Here is an 18921-nt window from a genome sequence, read left to right as displayed (position 1 = left end):
TCACACTTAAGTCACACAGGACTCCAGACTGAAAGCCAGAGCTAATCCTTTTTCCACCTGACAATGATGAAGCAATTTTAACACTTCACTTAAAATCAGACCAAAATCGCCCTGTGTTCCTTTATTCCTACAAGGGATGGAACATTACTCATTCACTTCCAGGCTACCAACGCACAAACTGACAGAGAGCTACTCGGTTTACTCTGTAGTAACTTGGCAATCTATGAAGTTACAAGGCAGTTTCTTCCACAGGTGGCACCCTGCAGCAGAAGCTACATACGGCTTAGAATTAGGGCCGAAGTTAAGGCGGGAGAACAAACACCAGTTAGCGGAGTCAAAGCTACAAAGATCCAGAAGAAGGAACATAGCCTGGGCAAGGCTTTTCAGGCTGGGCTCTGCACTGGAAAGCCAGCCTGCCTGGACTCGGCCCCTCATAGCAAGTCACCTTGCTCCCAGCAGTCACGGGGCGGCACACCAAGGGCAAGGGGCACACTCCCCCTTCTCGGGGGTCTTCTTCAAGTTACTGAAGCATCAGCAAACCACTCTGTTACCCACAGACAGCGCTGCACTGTGTTGGGCTGTGACAGCAAGCTCTCCAGGAGGCCGCTGCGGCGCAGATACAGCACGTGCTACAAACGATGCCACCAGTTCACCATCAGTTCACCACCAGTTTGCCACCAGCACTCGCCGCAACGCGTCCTGCCCTCGGAGGCGGGCCAGCCGCACACACCCGAGGCGGCCGGGCACCACCGCTGACCGTGTCGCGGTGCCCCAGCGGTCCCCGCGGGCGGCCTGCCCCCCCCCCCCCCCGCGAGAGGCGGGCCGCGCCCCGGAGCTGCCCCGCGGGACAACGCCGCTCGGGGGGCGCGGGCAGCACCGGCCCAGCGGCCCGGGCACCCGGGGCTACGCGAAGCTCAGCGGCGCGGCACGCGCGGGCAGGTGCCGGTGCCGGCCGGACCGCAGGCACCGACTGCTGCGGAGGGGGCGGCAGCGCGGCCCGGACACAGGCACGGCCCGAGCCCCTCCGTCACAGGCCCCGCGCCACCGCCACCCGGGAGCAGGCCCCGGCGGAGCCCCCGTCCGCCGCACGGTGGCCAGGCCGCGGACCGGGCCGAGCCGCTCCCGCCCTGCCCCCTCCCCGTCAAGAAGGAGCGGGAAGGCAGCGGCGGGACCACCCCGGCGGCACCGGCCCGCGGAGCCGGCCCCGCCACCGCGCACTCCCCTCGGCGCCACGGGAGGCCGTCCTCCCGCCCAGCGGCGGCCCGGGGGCGCCCGAGGCGGGAGCGCTACTTACACCGACAACCGACAACATCGTCGCCTTTCCTCCCCGGCCGCAACCAGCCGCCGGCGGCCCACCTTCCCCCCAACCGCTCCGCGCCTACAGCCAAGCCCTACCGGGATCCAGGGCGGGCCCGGCGCGGCGGCGGCGCCGCACGAAGCCAATGACCGGGCGCCGGCGGGGAGCGAGTGAGGAGCCAGGCAGCCGCCGCGGGGTCGGGGCCTGCGGAGGCGGAGCCTGCGAGGGCTTATAGGGCCGGGCCGGGCCGCGCCCCGGAGGCCGCGGGCGCTCCCTGCGCGGCGCCATGTGACTGCGCGGGCGCCCAGCTGGGACGAGTTAAAGGCGAGCGGCGGTGCCCGGGGCCAGCCGGGCTTCGGGGACAGTCGCCTCCCGGGGCAGCTAGCCTCCCGGTTCACCTTCTCCAGCGCTTTCTCCTCCGCCTATTGTTTTTTCTTCTCCCTCCTCGGCGTTTGCCTCTTCTCATAAAGCGGCGCCCGATCGCGGGGAGCGCCTGGCTGCTGTGCGGCGCGGTGCGGGATGAGCCGCCCCGGTTCTCCTGCGCGGTGGCAGTAGCAGGCGAGGGGCGATGCTGGCTGTCCCCCAGGGCTCCCCGCAGCCCGCCCGGGATCCTACAGGCGCCGCCTGAGCCGCCGGCGGGGACGCGAGGCGGGTAAGAGGGCGCTGAGTGCGTGCGGGACCCGAAGCTACCCCTTGGCATGTGCGCCGGTAGCGCCTGGCTCTGGCAGCTCCCGGGTCCCGGCACCGGGTGACGGGCGGACCGGCGGCGGGGCTGACCGGCGGCGGAGCGGACCGGCGGCGGGGCTGACCGGCAGCGGGGCACAGCGGCGGCGGAGCGGACCGGCGGCGGGGCTGACCGGCAGCGGGGCACAGCGGCGGGGCCGCAGCCCCTTGCCGCCGGCGGGACCATGGTGAAGGAGGAGTGCAAAGCGCTGCTGGACGCGCTCAACAAGGTGACCGCCTGCTACCGGCACATGGTGCTGACCATCGGCGGCACCTCGGACTCCCAGAACCTGCGGGAGGAGCTCAAGAAAACCCGGCAGAAAGCCCAGGAGCTGGCGGTGGCCAACAGGAACAAGCTCACTACGGTCCTGAAGGACAAAACCGTGAGTAAGGAAGATAAAGCCGAGTTCGAGAGGCTATGGGTGATTTTCTCCACGTGCCTAGAGATCCTGGAGATCGACATGAGGAGAGCCCTGGAGCTGGGCCACGAGTTCCCGCTAAACGTCCCCAAAAAGCACCTGATTCAGACCGGCATGAGCGGGGGAACCTCTGGCGTGGCTGCCAGGGCCATGAGTGTCCAGAACATGAAATACGAGGCAGAGCACAATATAGATGTGGTGGATTTGAAAGACCTCGAGAACGAAATCAACCAGGTAGGAGAGATGATGTACGAGATGGAAATGAAGGTCAATGTCCCCCAGTGGACAGTGGAGGCTAAGCAAGACCCGGGGGCTGAACTAAAATCCACCATCAGCGTGGGCGCTTCTTCCATCGGCATGATCTCTGTGGAGGAAAATAAATCCTTCTGCGATATCAGCAAGGTTCTAGCTGGGATTATTTTCTCCGCTGTGCTCATTATCGCTATTGTCCTGGCGGTGTGCGTAGTAAAACTCTCTTAGGGTGGTGCAGGCTCTGACAAGAGCGACCCCCCTCCAGTCTGTCTTTGGAGTGTTTCGCGCCTCACCTCTAATTTCAAAACGGGTCACTTGGATGAGTTGAGAATTTAAACCTAGCACTTGAAAAAACAAAGCAGAACTTTTGCCTCTTGATTTCCTAAAATGCACAATTTGTTTATTCTTGTTTTTTGAAGAAAAGAGATGCAAATAGGGCTGCAGAATAGGATGTCTTCATTTGCTGGACTTGTAATGGTTAACTGTGAAGTATCAGGGTATTAACTGCTGGCTACAGCAGGGATTTGTCTGCTATTAATAGATCACTATTCTCAGAAGCCTGTATTTTGTGTTCTTGAATAAGATCTGGGGTTTGCTGCTGGTCACTGTTCACAGTATTTGGGAGTAACACAATTTGGAGGCTAACACAGGTGCTTTGTCCGACAAAGTGAATAGAATACTCTTTTTTTTTTTTTTTTTTTTTTCTTTCCCCATCAAATACAGAAAATACTATCTCAGTGGAGGAGAAGGGGAAGGATGAAAACCCCCATAAAAGAATGTAAACAACCTCTGTTTTCAATAAATTAATGGTTGGGGAGGGGGGAGGTGTGGAGGAGGATGGAGAAAACAGAACAAGCAATGTTTGATACCAAATACTGTTTGCTGATTTAGAGTGGATTGTACAGAACCCGGTTGCGTGGATTGGCACGCATACGCAAATGACTAATCGCTTTCCAAATCCAGAGAGAAAAAAGGGAGATTTGCATATTCAGAAAAACATTAGCAAGCCTCGTGGTTCTCATCCACGTTTACCACAACATTGTCTTCCCCTATAGAAAGGCTGATTCTTGCCACTGGCTCCAATTTTTCTTTCTGTAGAAGCAGTTTGCACTTCATAATTAACTATGAAAATAGGAGCAACGAGTCTACCCACTGCGGAAGCAGTAATTTTTGAAAATAATTTTAGTGAACAAAAATGATGTTGAATTAAAGCAGACCTTTCTAATAATCCAAAGAGATGCCCTCTCATGTTGACAGGCAGGGACTGATGCCTGTATGTGCACAGTCTCATTTCTGCAATCTCCTGAATTCTTTGCAGAAATCCAAAGTTAAAACTGTGTCTGAGATTCATATCTCATTCATGTCTGATCAATCATTTGGGAAACGGGAAGCCTGTAGGATTGATCCAATTTGATACAGTGCAATTTTGGAGAGTAAATCCAAGAGCAGCATAAAACTTTTCATGTGCTTCCCTAATAAAACTGTCAATGTTTAAATGTAAGACTGGGGGGACAGACACTAACTTTGCAGAGAAGCTCTATAATGTTTTGTAAAAGGACCTATGTTTTATAGTATTTATTATGTAACCTACAGAAGTGTCTTCTGTTACTGTGAACACATGCTATCCGTTCGAGAATGCTTGGTACATACTTCATAGTGCCATAGGTGTATGAGGCACTCCACAGGCAAATATAAAGAGCCTGCGATACTGGGTTTTTAAGAAGTTATTATTCTGCTGCATTGATTGTTATGGGCACATTAGCAAAAAGTAACAATCAGACATGTTTTGTGAGGTTACTATAGTCTTCATGCTTGTTAAATAAAGTTATGTTGACAACACTCGTAAACAGCTAATATTTTTTAGTTAAGAACTAAACACTGTCAGAAAACTGCAGCAAAGAGTTTATTCTTTAAAATTTAAGAGAACTGGATTTGGGGAGAAAAAGTATGTGGCAAATTTGAATCTGGTCACTTGTAGCTGAGGAAAAAAAATAATATAGGTGAGGAAAAATAGTTAAGTGGAGGCCTGAATTACAGGCTCTAGACTATCATTACATTGCAGGATAATGTCAGTTCTGCACGTTGATCCAGACTAGCTCCATTCTCATAGGAATTCACAGTTTTATGAGACAACTCTACATTCCTTTCTATTGTATTTCACTCGTTCCATAGGATATGTTTCATACCTAGTTAATCTAGGTTCTTAGAGACCCCCAGCAGCATTCTAACAAAAGTCAAGCAGGTATTTATTGGTGCTACTGTTTCAGTATGTCTAGACAAGGTGTCATTGCTGTGTGTTGATTTAAATGAGAAGATCTCCTTCTCATCCATATTGAGTAAACATACTTATGGAAAATACATCAAAAGCTACAGGAGAATGTACATACTTGGATTTCCACCACTAGTCACTAAGGATTTGTGGGTATTTTCACTCATTGCACTCTCCTTTTAGTTAGTTTACAGGAAGGTAAATAAGGAGTTGGGACTCGTTTCTGTGCTTCTTGAAAACTCTGTGTTCGGTTTGAAATCAGATCATGTAAACTACATGTTCTGAAAACCCAAGTAAGGCAAATCTAGTTTCTGGTGGATAAGTAAGTGGTAACACCTAAAGCATTTATTATCTTGTATCCTCATATCCTGAAGTGGGTATACTGTTTATCCACAGTTGTGTAGAAGAATTTTTAACAATGGGCAATCTCATCTTCAAAAGCAAGCCTTGGTGAGTTGGTAAACTGTAAATTTTCAGTCCATTGCATTTTTTGGAATTTGGGTTTTTGGGTACAGGGCTCAAATAATTCCTCTAAGTATCCTATAATTATGTAAGTCTTGCTTCATTATGAATATGCACACAAATAGTTTTTAAAGGATTTGACCTTGGAAAAATAATGTATTTTCATTATCTTAAGACAATGCTGGCTGCAGGTTTATTCATCATTAGTTTGTTTCTAAAAATCTGTATCATCTTATATTTAGGCTATCTGAAATTGATAAAGTAGAACTCTAACAAGGGATTGGCACCATCTAAACGGATAATGTTCTTGCCATTAATCTCCTACACTTGATACCAAATGTATGTTCAGTGTGATAGAGTTCAGGCACAACAGCGCACAAAATCAAAACAAGATGAAACCACCATTGCCCAAAAGTACAGATGCTTCTTTTAGATTAAGAAATAAAGAGATGTTGTGGATTTGCAATCTTCATTTTTTTTCCCTGCTAGAATACAAATGGAAATGCTATTTTTGTAAGTGAAAAATGGGAAGTCAAACTTCAGGATGCTCTATATTTAAATAGTATGATGAAAATACAAATACTCTCACGCTGATCAGTGAATGAGAATGTTACTGTTTTTTCAGTACAAAAGATGACGGTCATTGCCTAATTTCAATGCTGTTCTACTACTTTTTTATTTATTCACAGGATACACACATTATATTTGCTGTATACTAAGATATTATTCCTGACTTGAATTATACTGGTTTTGCCTGTGTGTGCGTGGTATTTTCTACACTACTTTGAATAAGTCAAACTCGTTACTGTCACTATTTAACTTAAAATAAAGTCCATTCTTTTAACTTACTGGCTGGCTTGCAGCAGTTACTAAAAAAACCAAAAACTGTAATAATATAATTTGTCAGTAAGCTCTTCTAAACAAAAGGTTCCAATTTCAACCACAGGAATAAAAGTGTCCTCTTATTACAGTTTTAGTTACACAAAGGCACCCTTCTCAAGCTCCCAAAGTTGAATATAGTGATATATCTTGATTTATACTGCAAGGAAACCAGCAGTCTGAGAAGTCAATGAATCTCTGCCTTGGGAAATGGCTACAATGACATTCAGGATCACAGGGGCAACACTGCCTTCAGTACTGGTGTTCAGCTTGGGCAACTGAAAACTGCAGAACGTCTTAGACGAGACTAATGTATTAGAACCTCTCACTGTGTCAGGATCCAAACTCTGCCCCCTTTCAGGCAGCAATGCTTGCATTTACTTTAGCAAAAGATACACGCAACAATGTTATATGATATACACAACTAACCTCAGTGTGAAATTTGGTCCTGTGGTATTGATAGCAACAACAATCAACAGTTGTATCAGACTATCAGAACCAAGTCTATTAAATGCGGCAATTTGCAGATTTATTCCAGGAATTCCAGTCTGGAAACGCCCTACGCTGTTTGAACACATGCAAAATGAACACAGAATGATAATTAAAGTGGTTCTCTTTAAGTTGCAAAGAAAATAGCATGAAACTTCAGGATTATGAATATGAAATAAAATTTGTTTCAAATTTTTTCATGTAAAGATGAAAATATTTTTACACAAATGCAGTTACTTAAAAACTGACTAAATGACATGTCATTTGCTTTCAGATGAAAAATTTAACATGCTTACTGTTTGCGGTCTGAAAGGATTGGTTATGGGCTTGCTTTTCCTTCTCTCATAAGGTTTGTGTTGTTTATGTGCATTTTCCAAACACCTTATTTTAAGTGCTAATGGAACTCCTAGGCAACATATTTAGCCTTCACAGATTTTCATTATGTAAAAAGTCATTCAGTAAGACCAGTGGATTACAGATCTCTAAGTGCTTTCTCTCAATACGATTATGTAACACTTTTAATGCAGGAAAAGATCTGGACAAAATAGTAGTCGACATGTGAGCAGCATTTGCTATGGTAAGCATACAGTGAGACTAGAGATGAATCTCTTTCATATAAAATTACCTGCACGTGTTGAGGAAAAGGTAAGAAAAGGAAGGAGATGGAGGTATGTAGTAAATACGTCTTCATCTTACATTAGCAAAGCATGCTTTTTGTTAAATGTAACAGCATCACAACGTTAAACTATAGCTTCTCTATAATGCAGCAGTATCTTATATTCAGTGGGACAAATAATACAAAATATCCCTGAGTGGAACTGACCACCCATTCTCTGATTAACTCAGTACAGAGTAAGAGTAAAAATATTTTGATTTGCTACATGTTGATACCAGTTCTACAAAAGACAACCCTTTCCTCTGTTTCACACCACAAAGGACTTTCTATTAGAAGAAGGTGGTCCCGGAAGGCTGGATTCTGTCATCCACCCTGACAGCTTGCTGCTGCAGGATTGTGATGCAGTTAGAAATGCAGCTTAATCAGCTACCACTGATTAAACCTGCGGAAAGGTGAGAAGTCACATGGCATTTAACCAGCACCTTCTCATACAGCCAAGCACAAGCATTTCACGCTGGAAGCGATGTGACTAGAAGCCATGTAGGCAAATCCAAATAAAATGACAGCATCTCTGAGAATCTGTCACCCACAGAGGCTAGTTAGCAAAAGCAATTATCATTATTGCTCAGTTCCAGTAATGTTGTCACAATATCTACTGCGGTTTTCCTAAGTGTCAGGAACCGACTCCTTGAGCCTCCACAGTGTCAGGTGGGGTTTTTTGTTTTATTTTGACTGAACTGTGTTTTCTTTTATTTACACTGTACTGCATGACATTATTTATCAGATACTTACTAGTAACATCTCCACCAAATTAAACAAACTAACAAATTCTCTAAAATCTAGTTCTATTTCAAGTGCACAGAAATTGAAGTCACTTTCATAGTATAAATGTGTGGTCTGTTATTTTGGTCATTTTCCACTATGCATTAAAATAATCACTGAAGTCTATGATCACTCAGGTCTGTCTCTTGCACACGAATGTTCAAAGAACATATACAGTCAAACTCGTCACTGATGTGTCACAGCATTAAGGAATTACACAGCCTAAAACATGACTTCAAAAAACATAGGGTTGTTGAAAGAATATTAAACATCAGGTCATACAGCCATGTATAATTATCCTGAGAGGAAAAAAAGAATCTAAAAATTCCAATGAAATTCCTTTCCATGATCTGGAAGAATCTATATGTAAACAGTATAAACCTTGGGAGAAAAGTAAGCAAGAAAGCTGAAAATTAGAAAAGAAGACAGAAGAAAATATTTAACTATTTATGCCATATAAAATGACTGAGGAATACCAGACACACCAAACATGATACTCCCTTAGCAACTTAATCTAATATGCTAATTGCATGTGTAACTTTATATATAAATACACATTTGAATTCCAGGTCCTAGAGGGAATAGTCTGAATCATTACTCATATAAGCCATCACTACTCAGTTTAGTGAGAAATTACATGTGTGAAGACTATTCATGTAATTAAAAGCTGCAGAATTAGAACCATGCTTCCAGTATGCATAAAACATGTAATCCATTATGCATCTGTTGGAAGTAGAACATTTCCAGTTAACAGTATCTGTAACCTAGTTTTCTGATCTGGTTTGATTTGTTGGAATATTGTTTTGTATGAAGGTAGCTATATTTTTTCTTTTTAGTCAATCTATATAATGGTGCTATAATCATAAACCTACATTTCCTAGATTTGACATTTATTCACATTTTGGACACAACACTTCAAAATCTATCGTGACTAATCTATTTACTTTTTTCATTACTCATTAAGTCTGCCTATTCATTGATATTACACAAGCTAAACAATCTAAAAGCTTTAGAATGTCATTTTGAAATTAGCCAGTTTAAAATGTAGTTGACATGCTCGGTGAAATCTTAATTTTTTGATACTTGAGGTTGTAACAATTGGTTCCATATCATAGACACCGCATCTGCATGAGGACAAAGATTCTACCAGATGCATATAAATTAAACCAAGATTTAACTTAGTATAATCATCTCCAACTCACAGGGCAGCATGTAAGCCCAATTAAATTGTGAAATAACGGTGGACTTTATTTTTCATCTGAAATTATTACAGTGATGTGATCTGCACTTATCTGTATGTGCATAATAATTTATGCAATGATGCGACAAAAAGGAATTAACTCATTCTGTTGCTAAATATTCTAATCATACACAAAAGAAACCCCAGAAATCTAATTTTACAATCATTTCTATGCATCTAGTGACCTGAATCTTTTTTCTTTAAACAAACGCATGGGTTTTTTTCCTCATTAGCAATAACTGAAGAGGAGAGAAAAATGTTGAAGTGATTTCCACATTGCTGAAATATGATCCCACAAAGAATGATTATCAGTGCAATAATCTTACAGTGTTTCATTTGACATAAGTTTTGCATCGCTTCAGAAGGGTTTATGTTTCAATACAACAATCTGTTTTTGAAAACAACCTGGAATACGAAAAGCGTTTGGGGTCCATGAAGTTAACAATTGTATGTTCTGGCACACAAGCAGCATGAAAGGCAGTCAAATTCTTAAATTTTTTAGCAAAAATGCTTTTTTTTAAAAAAAAAAATCATTTAAACTGGAGGGGACCTCTAACTCTCCAGCCTTCTCTCTTACATCTTTCTGGGTGTCGTATGTACCTCTAGCTAACTCTTCCTATGGGGAGACTTTTCTCTCAACTAATGTCTCCTTGTATTTCCAGCCTACATACTGGCCCCTGAAGCATAACGTCAGAGCCCAGCTCAGTGTGGAAAGCCCTTCTGCTGGAATGCTTATGCTACAGTAATGGAGTAAACTAGTATGCTTGGTTTAGGATTGCCAGTCCTGAGTAACAGGTTTTCTCACATTTTCCATTCTTTCTGGAATCATTCATAATACTATACAACCGAGACGAGCTCTGCATTTTAGCAGAATATATTGAAGAAAGAAATCATGTAAACTGGAGTTTAAACATGCTTTATAGATAACCTTATACCTAGTTTGGCTATAAGACATTTTCTATATTCATTTGAGCTATCTCCAGCAAGTTAGCTATAACTTTGGGGAACCAGATACACTCACAGTGCTTAGCTTTTTGCCCTTCTTAGTAGGAAATTGGAAGGGGGTAGAACATCCCTTCGCACCCTTGATCTATACTCACTGAGTATCTGAGTGTCAGAAACACTCAGTTTCTGATTGTTCATCCTTAGAACCTCCGTCCACCTCCAGTTCCGATAAACTGCATCAATTAAAGATTCATGTGTTCCTGGAATTTTGCACAAGTCGACTTCGGCTTTTTCATGAAAGGATATTCAACTACTCTTTGTAAGACAACACTGTAAGGAAGTTAAAAAAGTGCCATCAAGAGGATGAATATTTTTATTTACCAATGGTAATATTTAATTATTGGGTAAGGAATGTCATCCTTCTTAGGGAGAAGAGGCGCCTTACATACCCCAGGACTGTGTGGAAAATGCAGCAAGTGAAGTAGAGAATAATGTTTGCCTTAACTTGCACTTGCGCTTGGCTGTCTGGTCCCAAAGGACTGCTTCAGATGCTGAGAACAGTCATGAACAATGCTATAATCACACAGCTGTTCCTCTACCGACAGTCCTGGTATTCCGTGTGTGTCTGAGGTTGCCAACAGCAGCGTATAGGCCAGCCACACATTCAGTTTCCACTCCCCGTGCAAAAATGCCTATGAAATTAGATCTGCTAAATTTAATACCAATGGATACCAGTGAAACCAGAGGAATTGTTTTTCAGGATATTCCTGCTTTACATACTAGCACTTGTGAGACTTTAGACGGTGCTAGGTAAAAAAATGTAGAAACACTCCATTTGGAAACTTAACAATATAATCTGCACTATTATCTATTATAAGATTTTCCTAAAAATGTTCTGAAATAATGTCCCAGGAATACCAGGCATTGCCTTTCTGGCATAGTAAAACAGTTTTGTGGATGTGCTGGTATTACAACGGATTGGAAAATTATGTTGTTCATTATTGGTACACGAGCACTTTATGCTGAAATGACCTGACATAACAGACCCTAAATCATTTTGATTAGCCATCAAGTTCACTGGACATTAAATCTTGAAAAACTTCAGTAGTTTATTAATATCTCACCAGTAAAACAACTTTTAGGCAAAGCACATCCCTAACAACACATATACCTAACACAGTAAAATAGGTAACTACAGTAAGAGTGCAAAAGGTGAACAAATATGATGTGAACATCATGACTTTAGGTTCAAAATGCCTTTTACTAGGAAACAGGCATATTAATGGACCTTATGCTTCCATTGCCTAAGGCGGTAATCACTGATGAGCAATAATGATTAAAATAGTATGAAAAAGGAGGCTAGAATTACAAGATGTCCTGATTTTGCTTGTATGTTTGGTCATGAGGAGGGAAAGGAGAGGGAGGGCAGACGTATATTGTCTGGCTATACCGCAGCTGCCCGTTTTGGTATATCTGCTGACTTTCTGCCAACTGCAGCCTAGCATCAGGACGAACTTACAGCCCAGCTGTGTCTGCGCAGACCTTGACTGAATTTTTGGTTTTGTCAATTGACATATTCTGGCAAGCCACTGATTTAACTGCTTCTAAACATCATTTCAGTTATGGTGAGCCACATCTCACAGGCATTAAGTACATGCTCAAATATAAAAGAGAACAGCTAAGTTATCGGAGGCCTGTGCAGGTATGTGGGTATTTGCCAAATGGAATCTAGCAAGAGAAGGATTATGAATAGGAGGATTCTCCATGTTATATACAAACAACATCCTTACATTTCTCAACCCATGTAATCAGCTTTGTTCTGCTTAAACTCTTTACAAATTAAAAAAAAAAAAAGATATAAAAATCTATGAATGAGGAATCAAAATCAAATGTTGGATTAACAAAATAAAATGTGTCCTAAAGTGAAATACCTGTTCAAAGGACTTTTTCAAGGTGTTGCTACCTTGCCTGAATGTATCTTTTTTCAGGCAACAAGGTACTTAAAAGCCTCAAACCAGAAGAGCTCTGTAATATGCATTAAAATTCTACATACTCCTCCCCTTTGAAGCCTACTACAACAAATTTAAACAACCTGGAGCGTGACATGTTTAATTAAAAGACCTCAAATGATTTTTGTTATCCATGTGCCTCGATAGGGAATAGAGATAAGGGGATTTCGGCGAGGCCAGCTGGCGGGTCAGCAGCAGTGTTAGTGACAAACCCAAGCCCTCAGCTCCTGACCTTGGGCTGATTCCTGGGCTGTAAGTACAGCCCTTTCAGCAGTACTGGGGAAGACTGCGGGGTGCAAAGTAGCTACTCAACGTTTACACCTTGTCACGTTGTAAATACACTCAGCGCTATGAAACCTCAGGAAGCGCAACCCACTCCAAGCCATAGCTTTGGAAGTAAGCTGAAAGCCGTCGCCTCGTTTCTCTCAGCCGCTCGCCCTACGCCTGTAAACCCTCTGCGCTGGCTGAAGCTCCTGCCCTTTGAGGACGCTACTTACCGGCTTACGGCCGGCGGGGAGCGAGGCGCTGCTGACTGACAGGCCGCCATCCCACCGCGCCTCGGGGCGGGCCCGGCCCCCAGCCGGCGGCGGGGCTCCTGTCCGCCGCGGCCTGCCCCCCGCTGCCGGCGGTGCAGTGGCTCCTCCGGGAGCCCAGGCGGCGGTGCAAGCGGCCGCCGCCGTCCCTCACGATGAACCCGCAGCTGCGGCACTGGAGGGAAGCGGCCACGCTGCTGCTGGCGGCGGGCGCGCCGGCGCTGCCGCGCTCCCCGCTCGGCCCCTTTGACTATGAGGTGCTGCTGCTGCAGCGGAGCCCCCGCAGCGGCTTCGCGCCCGGCGCCCACGTCTTCCCGGGGGGCCTGGCGGAGGCGGCGGATTTCTCCGCGGACTGGCTGGCGCTGCTGCCCGCCGCGCCCCGGTGCGGGCTGGGCCGTGTGAGGCCGCCGCCGCCCGGCAGCAGGCGGGCCCCGCTCTTCGCCACCGACCGGGAGCGGCTGGGCTCGCCGCTGCCGGGGGAAGTGGCCTTCCGCATCTGCGCTATCAGGGAAACCTTCGAGGAGGCGGGAATCCTGCTGCTGGTGCCGGGGCGCGGGCCGGCGGCGGGCGGCGGGCCTGCACCCCCGCTGCCCGCCGAGCGCCTGCCCCCGGCCGCGGAGCTGGGCGAGTGGCGGCGCCGGGTGCGGCGGGACCCGGCCTGCTTCTTGCAGCTGTGCCGGCACCTCCGCTGCGTCCCCAATATTTGGGCGCTGCAGGAGTGGAGCAACTGGCTGACCCCCGTCGGCAGGGCCGGGCGCGGCGGCCGACGCTATGACACGGCGTTCTACCTGTGCTGCCTGGAGAAGCAGCCGCCGCACACCTCGCAGGACGACCAGGAGGTGACAGCCTGCCTGGTAAGAGCCCCTCCAGCCGCGCCGCAGGGCTGCCACGGCAGGAGGCGCCTGGGCTTCACCACACTCCTTCGTGGGGCGCGGCACGGCTCGGCCGTACGAGCGCTCCGGCGGCAGCAAGGGCGGGGGGCGCCCCCCCAGCGCCCGCCTCCAGCGCCCCTGCCTCAGGGAGCCCGCCGAGCCCGCTCCCGGTGCAGACTGAGAAGTCGAACAAAGGTCCAGCTCTCTGGCCGTCCCCATAACGCTCCCTTAAGGTGCGAGAAAAGGGAGGGGAGTTTCCATCCCCCTTCGTGGTGCCGCTCCCTCCCCCGTGCGCCCCTTCTCCCTCCCCCGCAATCAAACCTGCAGCCCGGAGTTCTGAGGCACAGGCTCCCTGTCGCGTCAGATCATTGCCACCTTGAATTACTTTGTCTTTCGCGGGTGGATGACAAGTAAACACTTTGTATACATTCATTCGTGCAGCATCGACAGTGTTGTCGTTCTACCCTTCGCGTTCAGTGTGCTTGGAGAGATGCCACGTACAGCGTGTTCCAGGGCTGCAAGAGCTGCTAGTAATTTTTGTCTTTCACGGTCACTTTTTGTTTTGTTTTGTTTCATTTTAAGTGACATACAAACTTGTTGAAACTGTATTATGAAAACAATTTTTGGAGCTATATTGATAGATTTTTTTAATTGGAGAGGGTAAAAGTTAAAAACTTCATGAAGAAACTTCTTAAAGACAGCTCAGGGTCAGGTGCATTGGGGTCCTTACATATTTCTAGAATGCTGTGAAGTCTGAAATCAAGTTAGAAGTAGATGAGAAACCAGACGGTTCTGTAAAAGTTTACTTAATGTTGTGGTTTAAACCCAGCTGGCAACCAAGCCCCATGCAGCCGCTTGCTCACTCCCCCTCACCCAGAGGGATGGGGAGGAGGATGAGAAAAGAATGTAAAACTCGAGGGTTGAGATAAGAACAACTTAATAGATAAAGCAAAAGCCACACATGTAAGCAAAGCAAATCAAGGAATTCATTCGCTGCCTCCCATCGGCTCGGCAGGCAGGTGCTCAGCCATCCCCAGGAAAGCAGGGCTCCATCACGTGTAACAGTTACTTGGGAAGACTAATGCCAAATGTGTCCCCCCCCTTCTTCTTCCCCCAGTTTATATACTCAGCATGATGTCATATGGCATGGCATACCTCTTTGGCTAGTTTGGGTCACCTGCCCTGGCTGTGTCCCCTCGCAATGTCCTGTGCTCCTCCAGCCCTCTTGCTGGCAGGGCCCAAGAAACCGAAAAGTCCTTGATTTAGTATAAGCATTACCCAGCAATGACTAAAAACATCAGTGTCCTATCAACATTGTTCTCACATCAAATCCAAAACACAGCACTGCACCAGCTACTAAGAAAATTAACTCTGTGCCAGCTGAAACCAGGACGCCTAACAATTTTGTTATTGCTGATTTCTCTATTTATTTATTTTTTGTAACAGGTCTTGCTACAGAAATTTAAAAGTCCCTGAGATCTTATCTTGGAAAGAGTTCATGTTTGTTACAATTTTGTTAATAAGCATCTGCAGTAGATCTTAGCAGTTATGCCCACGTGTATTCTCAAACGCACCATGTCTGATGAAGTGAAGATTACCAATGGTTTTAAATACGCAGAACATGATGTTTAAGCATAAGTAGCTGGGTGTTCATACTGTGAAAACAATGTTATAGGAAGCAGATGTTTAGAGGTACTTCTGATTCTTGAAGCATCAGTAGCAACCTCTGGTAACTGAGTTCACATTGAGTTTATGGTTTTCTGTTGGTTTCTAGTAGACTTCTAGTCAGGCCCCTAAAACAAGTCTCAGTTTCCAAACTTGACATGTCTGTGTGTAAAATAAAACCTTACTTATTTTTATAGGAAGAAGAGTAATTTTGATGGATTTCTAATGTTTTTCAGTTTTAAAAAAATTTCTTCGGTGTTGGTATTTTGGTATAGTTTATACATGGTTTTTCTTGTGTTCTGAAAATGTGGACTGTTGCAAGCTTTTTTTCTGTAGACTTCCTTGCTAATGGCTTTTAAAGGTTAGAGTGATACTTTCCATGTGCTGATGAAACTATTATTTCAAGGCTTGTTTTCATCTTACAGTGGTCATCACCTCCAGAAGCCATTGAACGTTTTAAATCTCAAGAACTATGGCTTGTTCCACCTCAATTCTATGAATTGTGTAGGCTGTGCAACTTCTCTTCACTCTCAGAGTTACACAAGTTCAGCTCTGAGCGAGCTCTAGAGGGATGTGAACGTTGGATGCCTGTGATGTTAGCTGCCTCAGATGGCTACATTCAGCTATTGCCAGGTAAGAAAACAGATAAAGGTTCTTTTAGATATGTAGAAATTTGGGAATTGATATGTATTCAAGCCACATGACATAAGCAGTCTATAACTGTAAGGAAAATATTCTTTTAAGTCAAGTTACTGCATGCTTTTTCAGCTGTTTGGCTTCCTCCTTTGACACAGTTAATAATGGCTGCTGTCAGAGACAAGCTACTGACTCAGACAGCACAGTTATTTCTATACTTATAATCTCTTTGTGTCATATGGCTGCCATTAGTATTGTTATTTATGAAGAAATTCTAGGATTTCAACTTCTTTTTTAATCTGAAGGATGTATTGGAACTCTTCCTATTTAGTCCTTTTCAGTAGAAATTCTCATTTACTTCAGGTTACCTGACTGTCTTTGTAAGGACAAGTAGATCAAGCACAGCTGCAGTATCCAGTCTTTGCAACTGCAGTGATAGGGCAGTGATGTAAAAAAAAAATACAGCAATTCATTTTCTTCCCACCCTTTCTCCTACTTCAGTCTCTCTCATTTCATAACCATGTACATTTTTTCCTTCTCTTTAAAAGCTACGCATATGATTCATTATTTTCTGCTGCTTTAGTTTTCTTTTCATGATGCTTTCTGCTTTTTGTCGCAATTGACCTCTAGAATTTCTGTATTTGTGGTATATTAGCACTCTTGCACAAGAGTAACATGCATTTATATGGCAAAACAGTTTTCTTCACCAAAGCAAAAGAAAATAAGTTTCTGTTCTTAGTTCTTCTGTAGTGTATGCTTATACACTTGGAAAAGTATTTGTCTTATTCTCCAGCTATTATATAAACTCTGACCAATTACAGCATATCAGTATTATCAGGAGCATTGGAACATTGAAATCAACACTTCAAATGTGCCCTACAGTGTCACTGACAGATACTTCAGAAATTTATGGCTTTACCATTTAATCTGAAGATGTTTAGAGGCGATTTACTTTTGTATTGTGAAATACATTTCCGCTGAGTTTCATGTCGTGATAAATACTTGCTAGTGTCACTCAGTCAAAAGGCTGAAAAATAAGGTAGGCAATGTATAACTAAAACTTCTTTTTCCACCCCCAGGAGATGAGTTATATCCAGAAGACCCAGATTATACAGGAGAAAGGAAAATAATCATGTCAACAGAAAAGAAGGTTGACGATCTCATGAAAGAGGGTAGCATATTTCACAGGATAGTAATAAAAAACATCAACAATCTTGCTGTCTATGTTAATATTCAAGCAAAATATAAACACAAGAATCCATTGATGATAAACTCTGATTGCTCAAATTACAATAGCAGATTGTAACATCTGTTTGGTTAAAGCTAGAATATTTTTAATTACATACATATTCACAGTGGATTTGATCCTTTCTAACTGTTGCCAAAAAGTCAGGAAAAAATTCCTTTGTCCTACCAAAGCATTTTGTGTGTGTGCCTTGAGATTTATGTGTACCTAATTCTTTGTGTCTTTGAAACAAAAAAGTTGTGCCAGTTAAAATGTTTAGAGGCCACTGAAAATTTAACATAAACATCAACTTAATTATTGATTAACTTAAATGTCATTTGATGGTAATTAACCATTACCACCTTATTCCACTTACATACTAATTGCAGAATATGCTGCAAAACCAGTCTGTTGAGTCACCCAGGTCCTCTTCTCACTGAGAATTTAAGTATGTATTATGTTCAAAACAGGTATATTTTGTGTTGAAGAATTCTTCTGCTACGCTTCCTAAAGTTACCCATTAGAAGCTGTAACGTGTGTCTAGAAATGGATGAAATCTGCCATTCCGTTATCTGCTGACATCTCCCAGTCTATCCTCTTTGACTTTGGGAAAATCAGTGTATATGTGTATATAGAGATTTATTTGCTAAATCTAAAAAGTAAATGTTTATATTTAATTATTTCTACTAATGGTAATTATTCAAAACCTCACAATTTTCAAAGGTAGCAATCATTTTGACAAACTAAGTCATCTATCAGATTGAGTGCATTCACAACATGCATTTTATTCATGATAACTTTTATCTTCAAGCTGTTAGCATTTTTTTTAAAAAAAGAAATAATAAATTGTTTAGCTCCAAAAAGATACCAATGACTTCAGGGAACAATGTACTGCCTTGGAAACAGCCACTTCTGTATTTCAGTATCTGACATTTTGCTTTTCCATTACTTTACTAAATATATATGAGATGTAAGAACTTCAGGGGAATGATGTCTGTTTGCTTTTTTGTTTTGGATTTGTTTGGTTGGTTTTGTCTTTTTTTTGTGCAGTAAGTGAAGCAAATGGAGCAGTGGTGCAAATTCTTTATCTGGAAGAAGAATGAATGATGACTTGAGATTAGCCAGTAAAGTTGTTCAGAAAGCTTTGTTTCAGCTTTTGTTCTGTATTTCAATTAAAACCTTCTGCAACATTTTCATTACATCGGTTTGTAGCATTCATTTTGATTGGAAAAGTGTCTCCTCTCTGAACATGCTCAGATTGCTCTTGGTTTTGCAGACTTTGTTGAAATTTGTATACCTCTGCTAAACATGGATCATGTGAAGTGGTGTATTATGTATGCTGTATATTATGCAGTATAGTATGTCTTTTAGAATATTCTGGCTAACTTCTGAACATGAAGACAAAAGGGTAATTAAAACAGAGAGGAGAGGAAGCAAAGAAAGTACCGTGTATGGTTGTCTTACATGATTTTTAGTTTTCTGAGATTAATACAGACACCGTAGTACTAGGAAGACCAGAGGGAAAGGCACGCTTAATATCATATTTGTGGCATCTACAGTAACAAATA

The 18921-nt window shown here is 44.0% G+C and overlaps 3 protein-coding genes across 8 annotated transcripts in view; 2 read left to right on the top strand and 1 right to left on the bottom strand.

The window, feature by feature from the left end:
- The window catches only part of ANKRD27 (ankyrin repeat domain 27), a 60258-nt gene extending 46010 nt beyond the window's left edge, over positions 1-14248 (bottom strand). For 3 of the 6 annotated variants that reach the window (XR_008825738.1, XM_056361057.1, XM_056361058.1), the window contains exon 1: positions 1396-1528. The gene's annotated coding sequence lies outside the window, so the exon portion shown is untranslated. Of the gene's footprint in view, positions 1-1294; positions 1529-12919; positions 13041-14148 lie in introns of those variants that run through there. The other 3 variants (XM_056361059.1, XM_056361064.1, XM_056361062.1) reach the window with 3 other exon arrangements.
- RGS9BP (regulator of G protein signaling 9 binding protein) lies at positions 2198-6270 on the top strand. Its single transcript, XM_056361066.1, has one exon. The coding sequence runs from the start codon at positions 2206-2208 to the stop codon at positions 2917-2919; it is 714 nt and encodes a 237-aa protein (XP_056217041.1). The 5' UTR covers positions 2198-2205; the 3' UTR covers positions 2920-6270.
- On the top strand, positions 13103-18552 carry NUDT19 (nudix hydrolase 19). The gene is made up of 3 exons (XM_056361065.1): positions 13103-13809; positions 15918-16125; positions 17208-18552. The coding sequence occupies exons 1-3, from the start codon at positions 13111-13113 to the stop codon at positions 17432-17434; spliced, it is 1134 nt and encodes a 377-aa protein (XP_056217040.1). The 5' UTR covers positions 13103-13110; the 3' UTR covers positions 17435-18552.
- Positions 18553-18921: the final 369 nt, after the last annotated feature.

Source organism: Falco biarmicus, chromosome 15 (genome assembly GCF_023638135.1).
Source record: "Falco biarmicus isolate bFalBia1 chromosome 15, bFalBia1.pri, whole genome shotgun sequence".
In the NCBI taxonomy this organism is placed as follows: Eukaryota; Metazoa; Chordata; class Aves; order Falconiformes; family Falconidae; genus Falco; species Falco biarmicus.
The sequence above is the reverse complement of the archived record's forward strand: the minus strand, read 5'-3'. Positions and strand labels throughout refer to the sequence as shown.

Coding starts and splice junctions, on each gene's coding strand:
- RGS9BP (XM_056361066.1), top strand. CDS start 2,206: ATGGTGAAGGAGGAGTGCAAAGCGCTGCTGGACGCGCTCAACAAGGTG.
- NUDT19 (XM_056361065.1), top strand. CDS start 13,111: ATGAACCCGCAGCTGCGGCACTGGAGGGAAGCGGCCACGCTGCTGCTG. Junction 13,810..15,917: donor AGGAGGTGACAGCCTGCCTG/GTAAGAGCCCCT, acceptor TTCATCTTACAG/TGGTCATCACCTCCAGAAGC. Junction 16,126..17,207: donor CTACATTCAGCTATTGCCAG/GTAAGAAAACAG, acceptor TTCCACCCCCAG/GAGATGAGTTATATCCAGAA.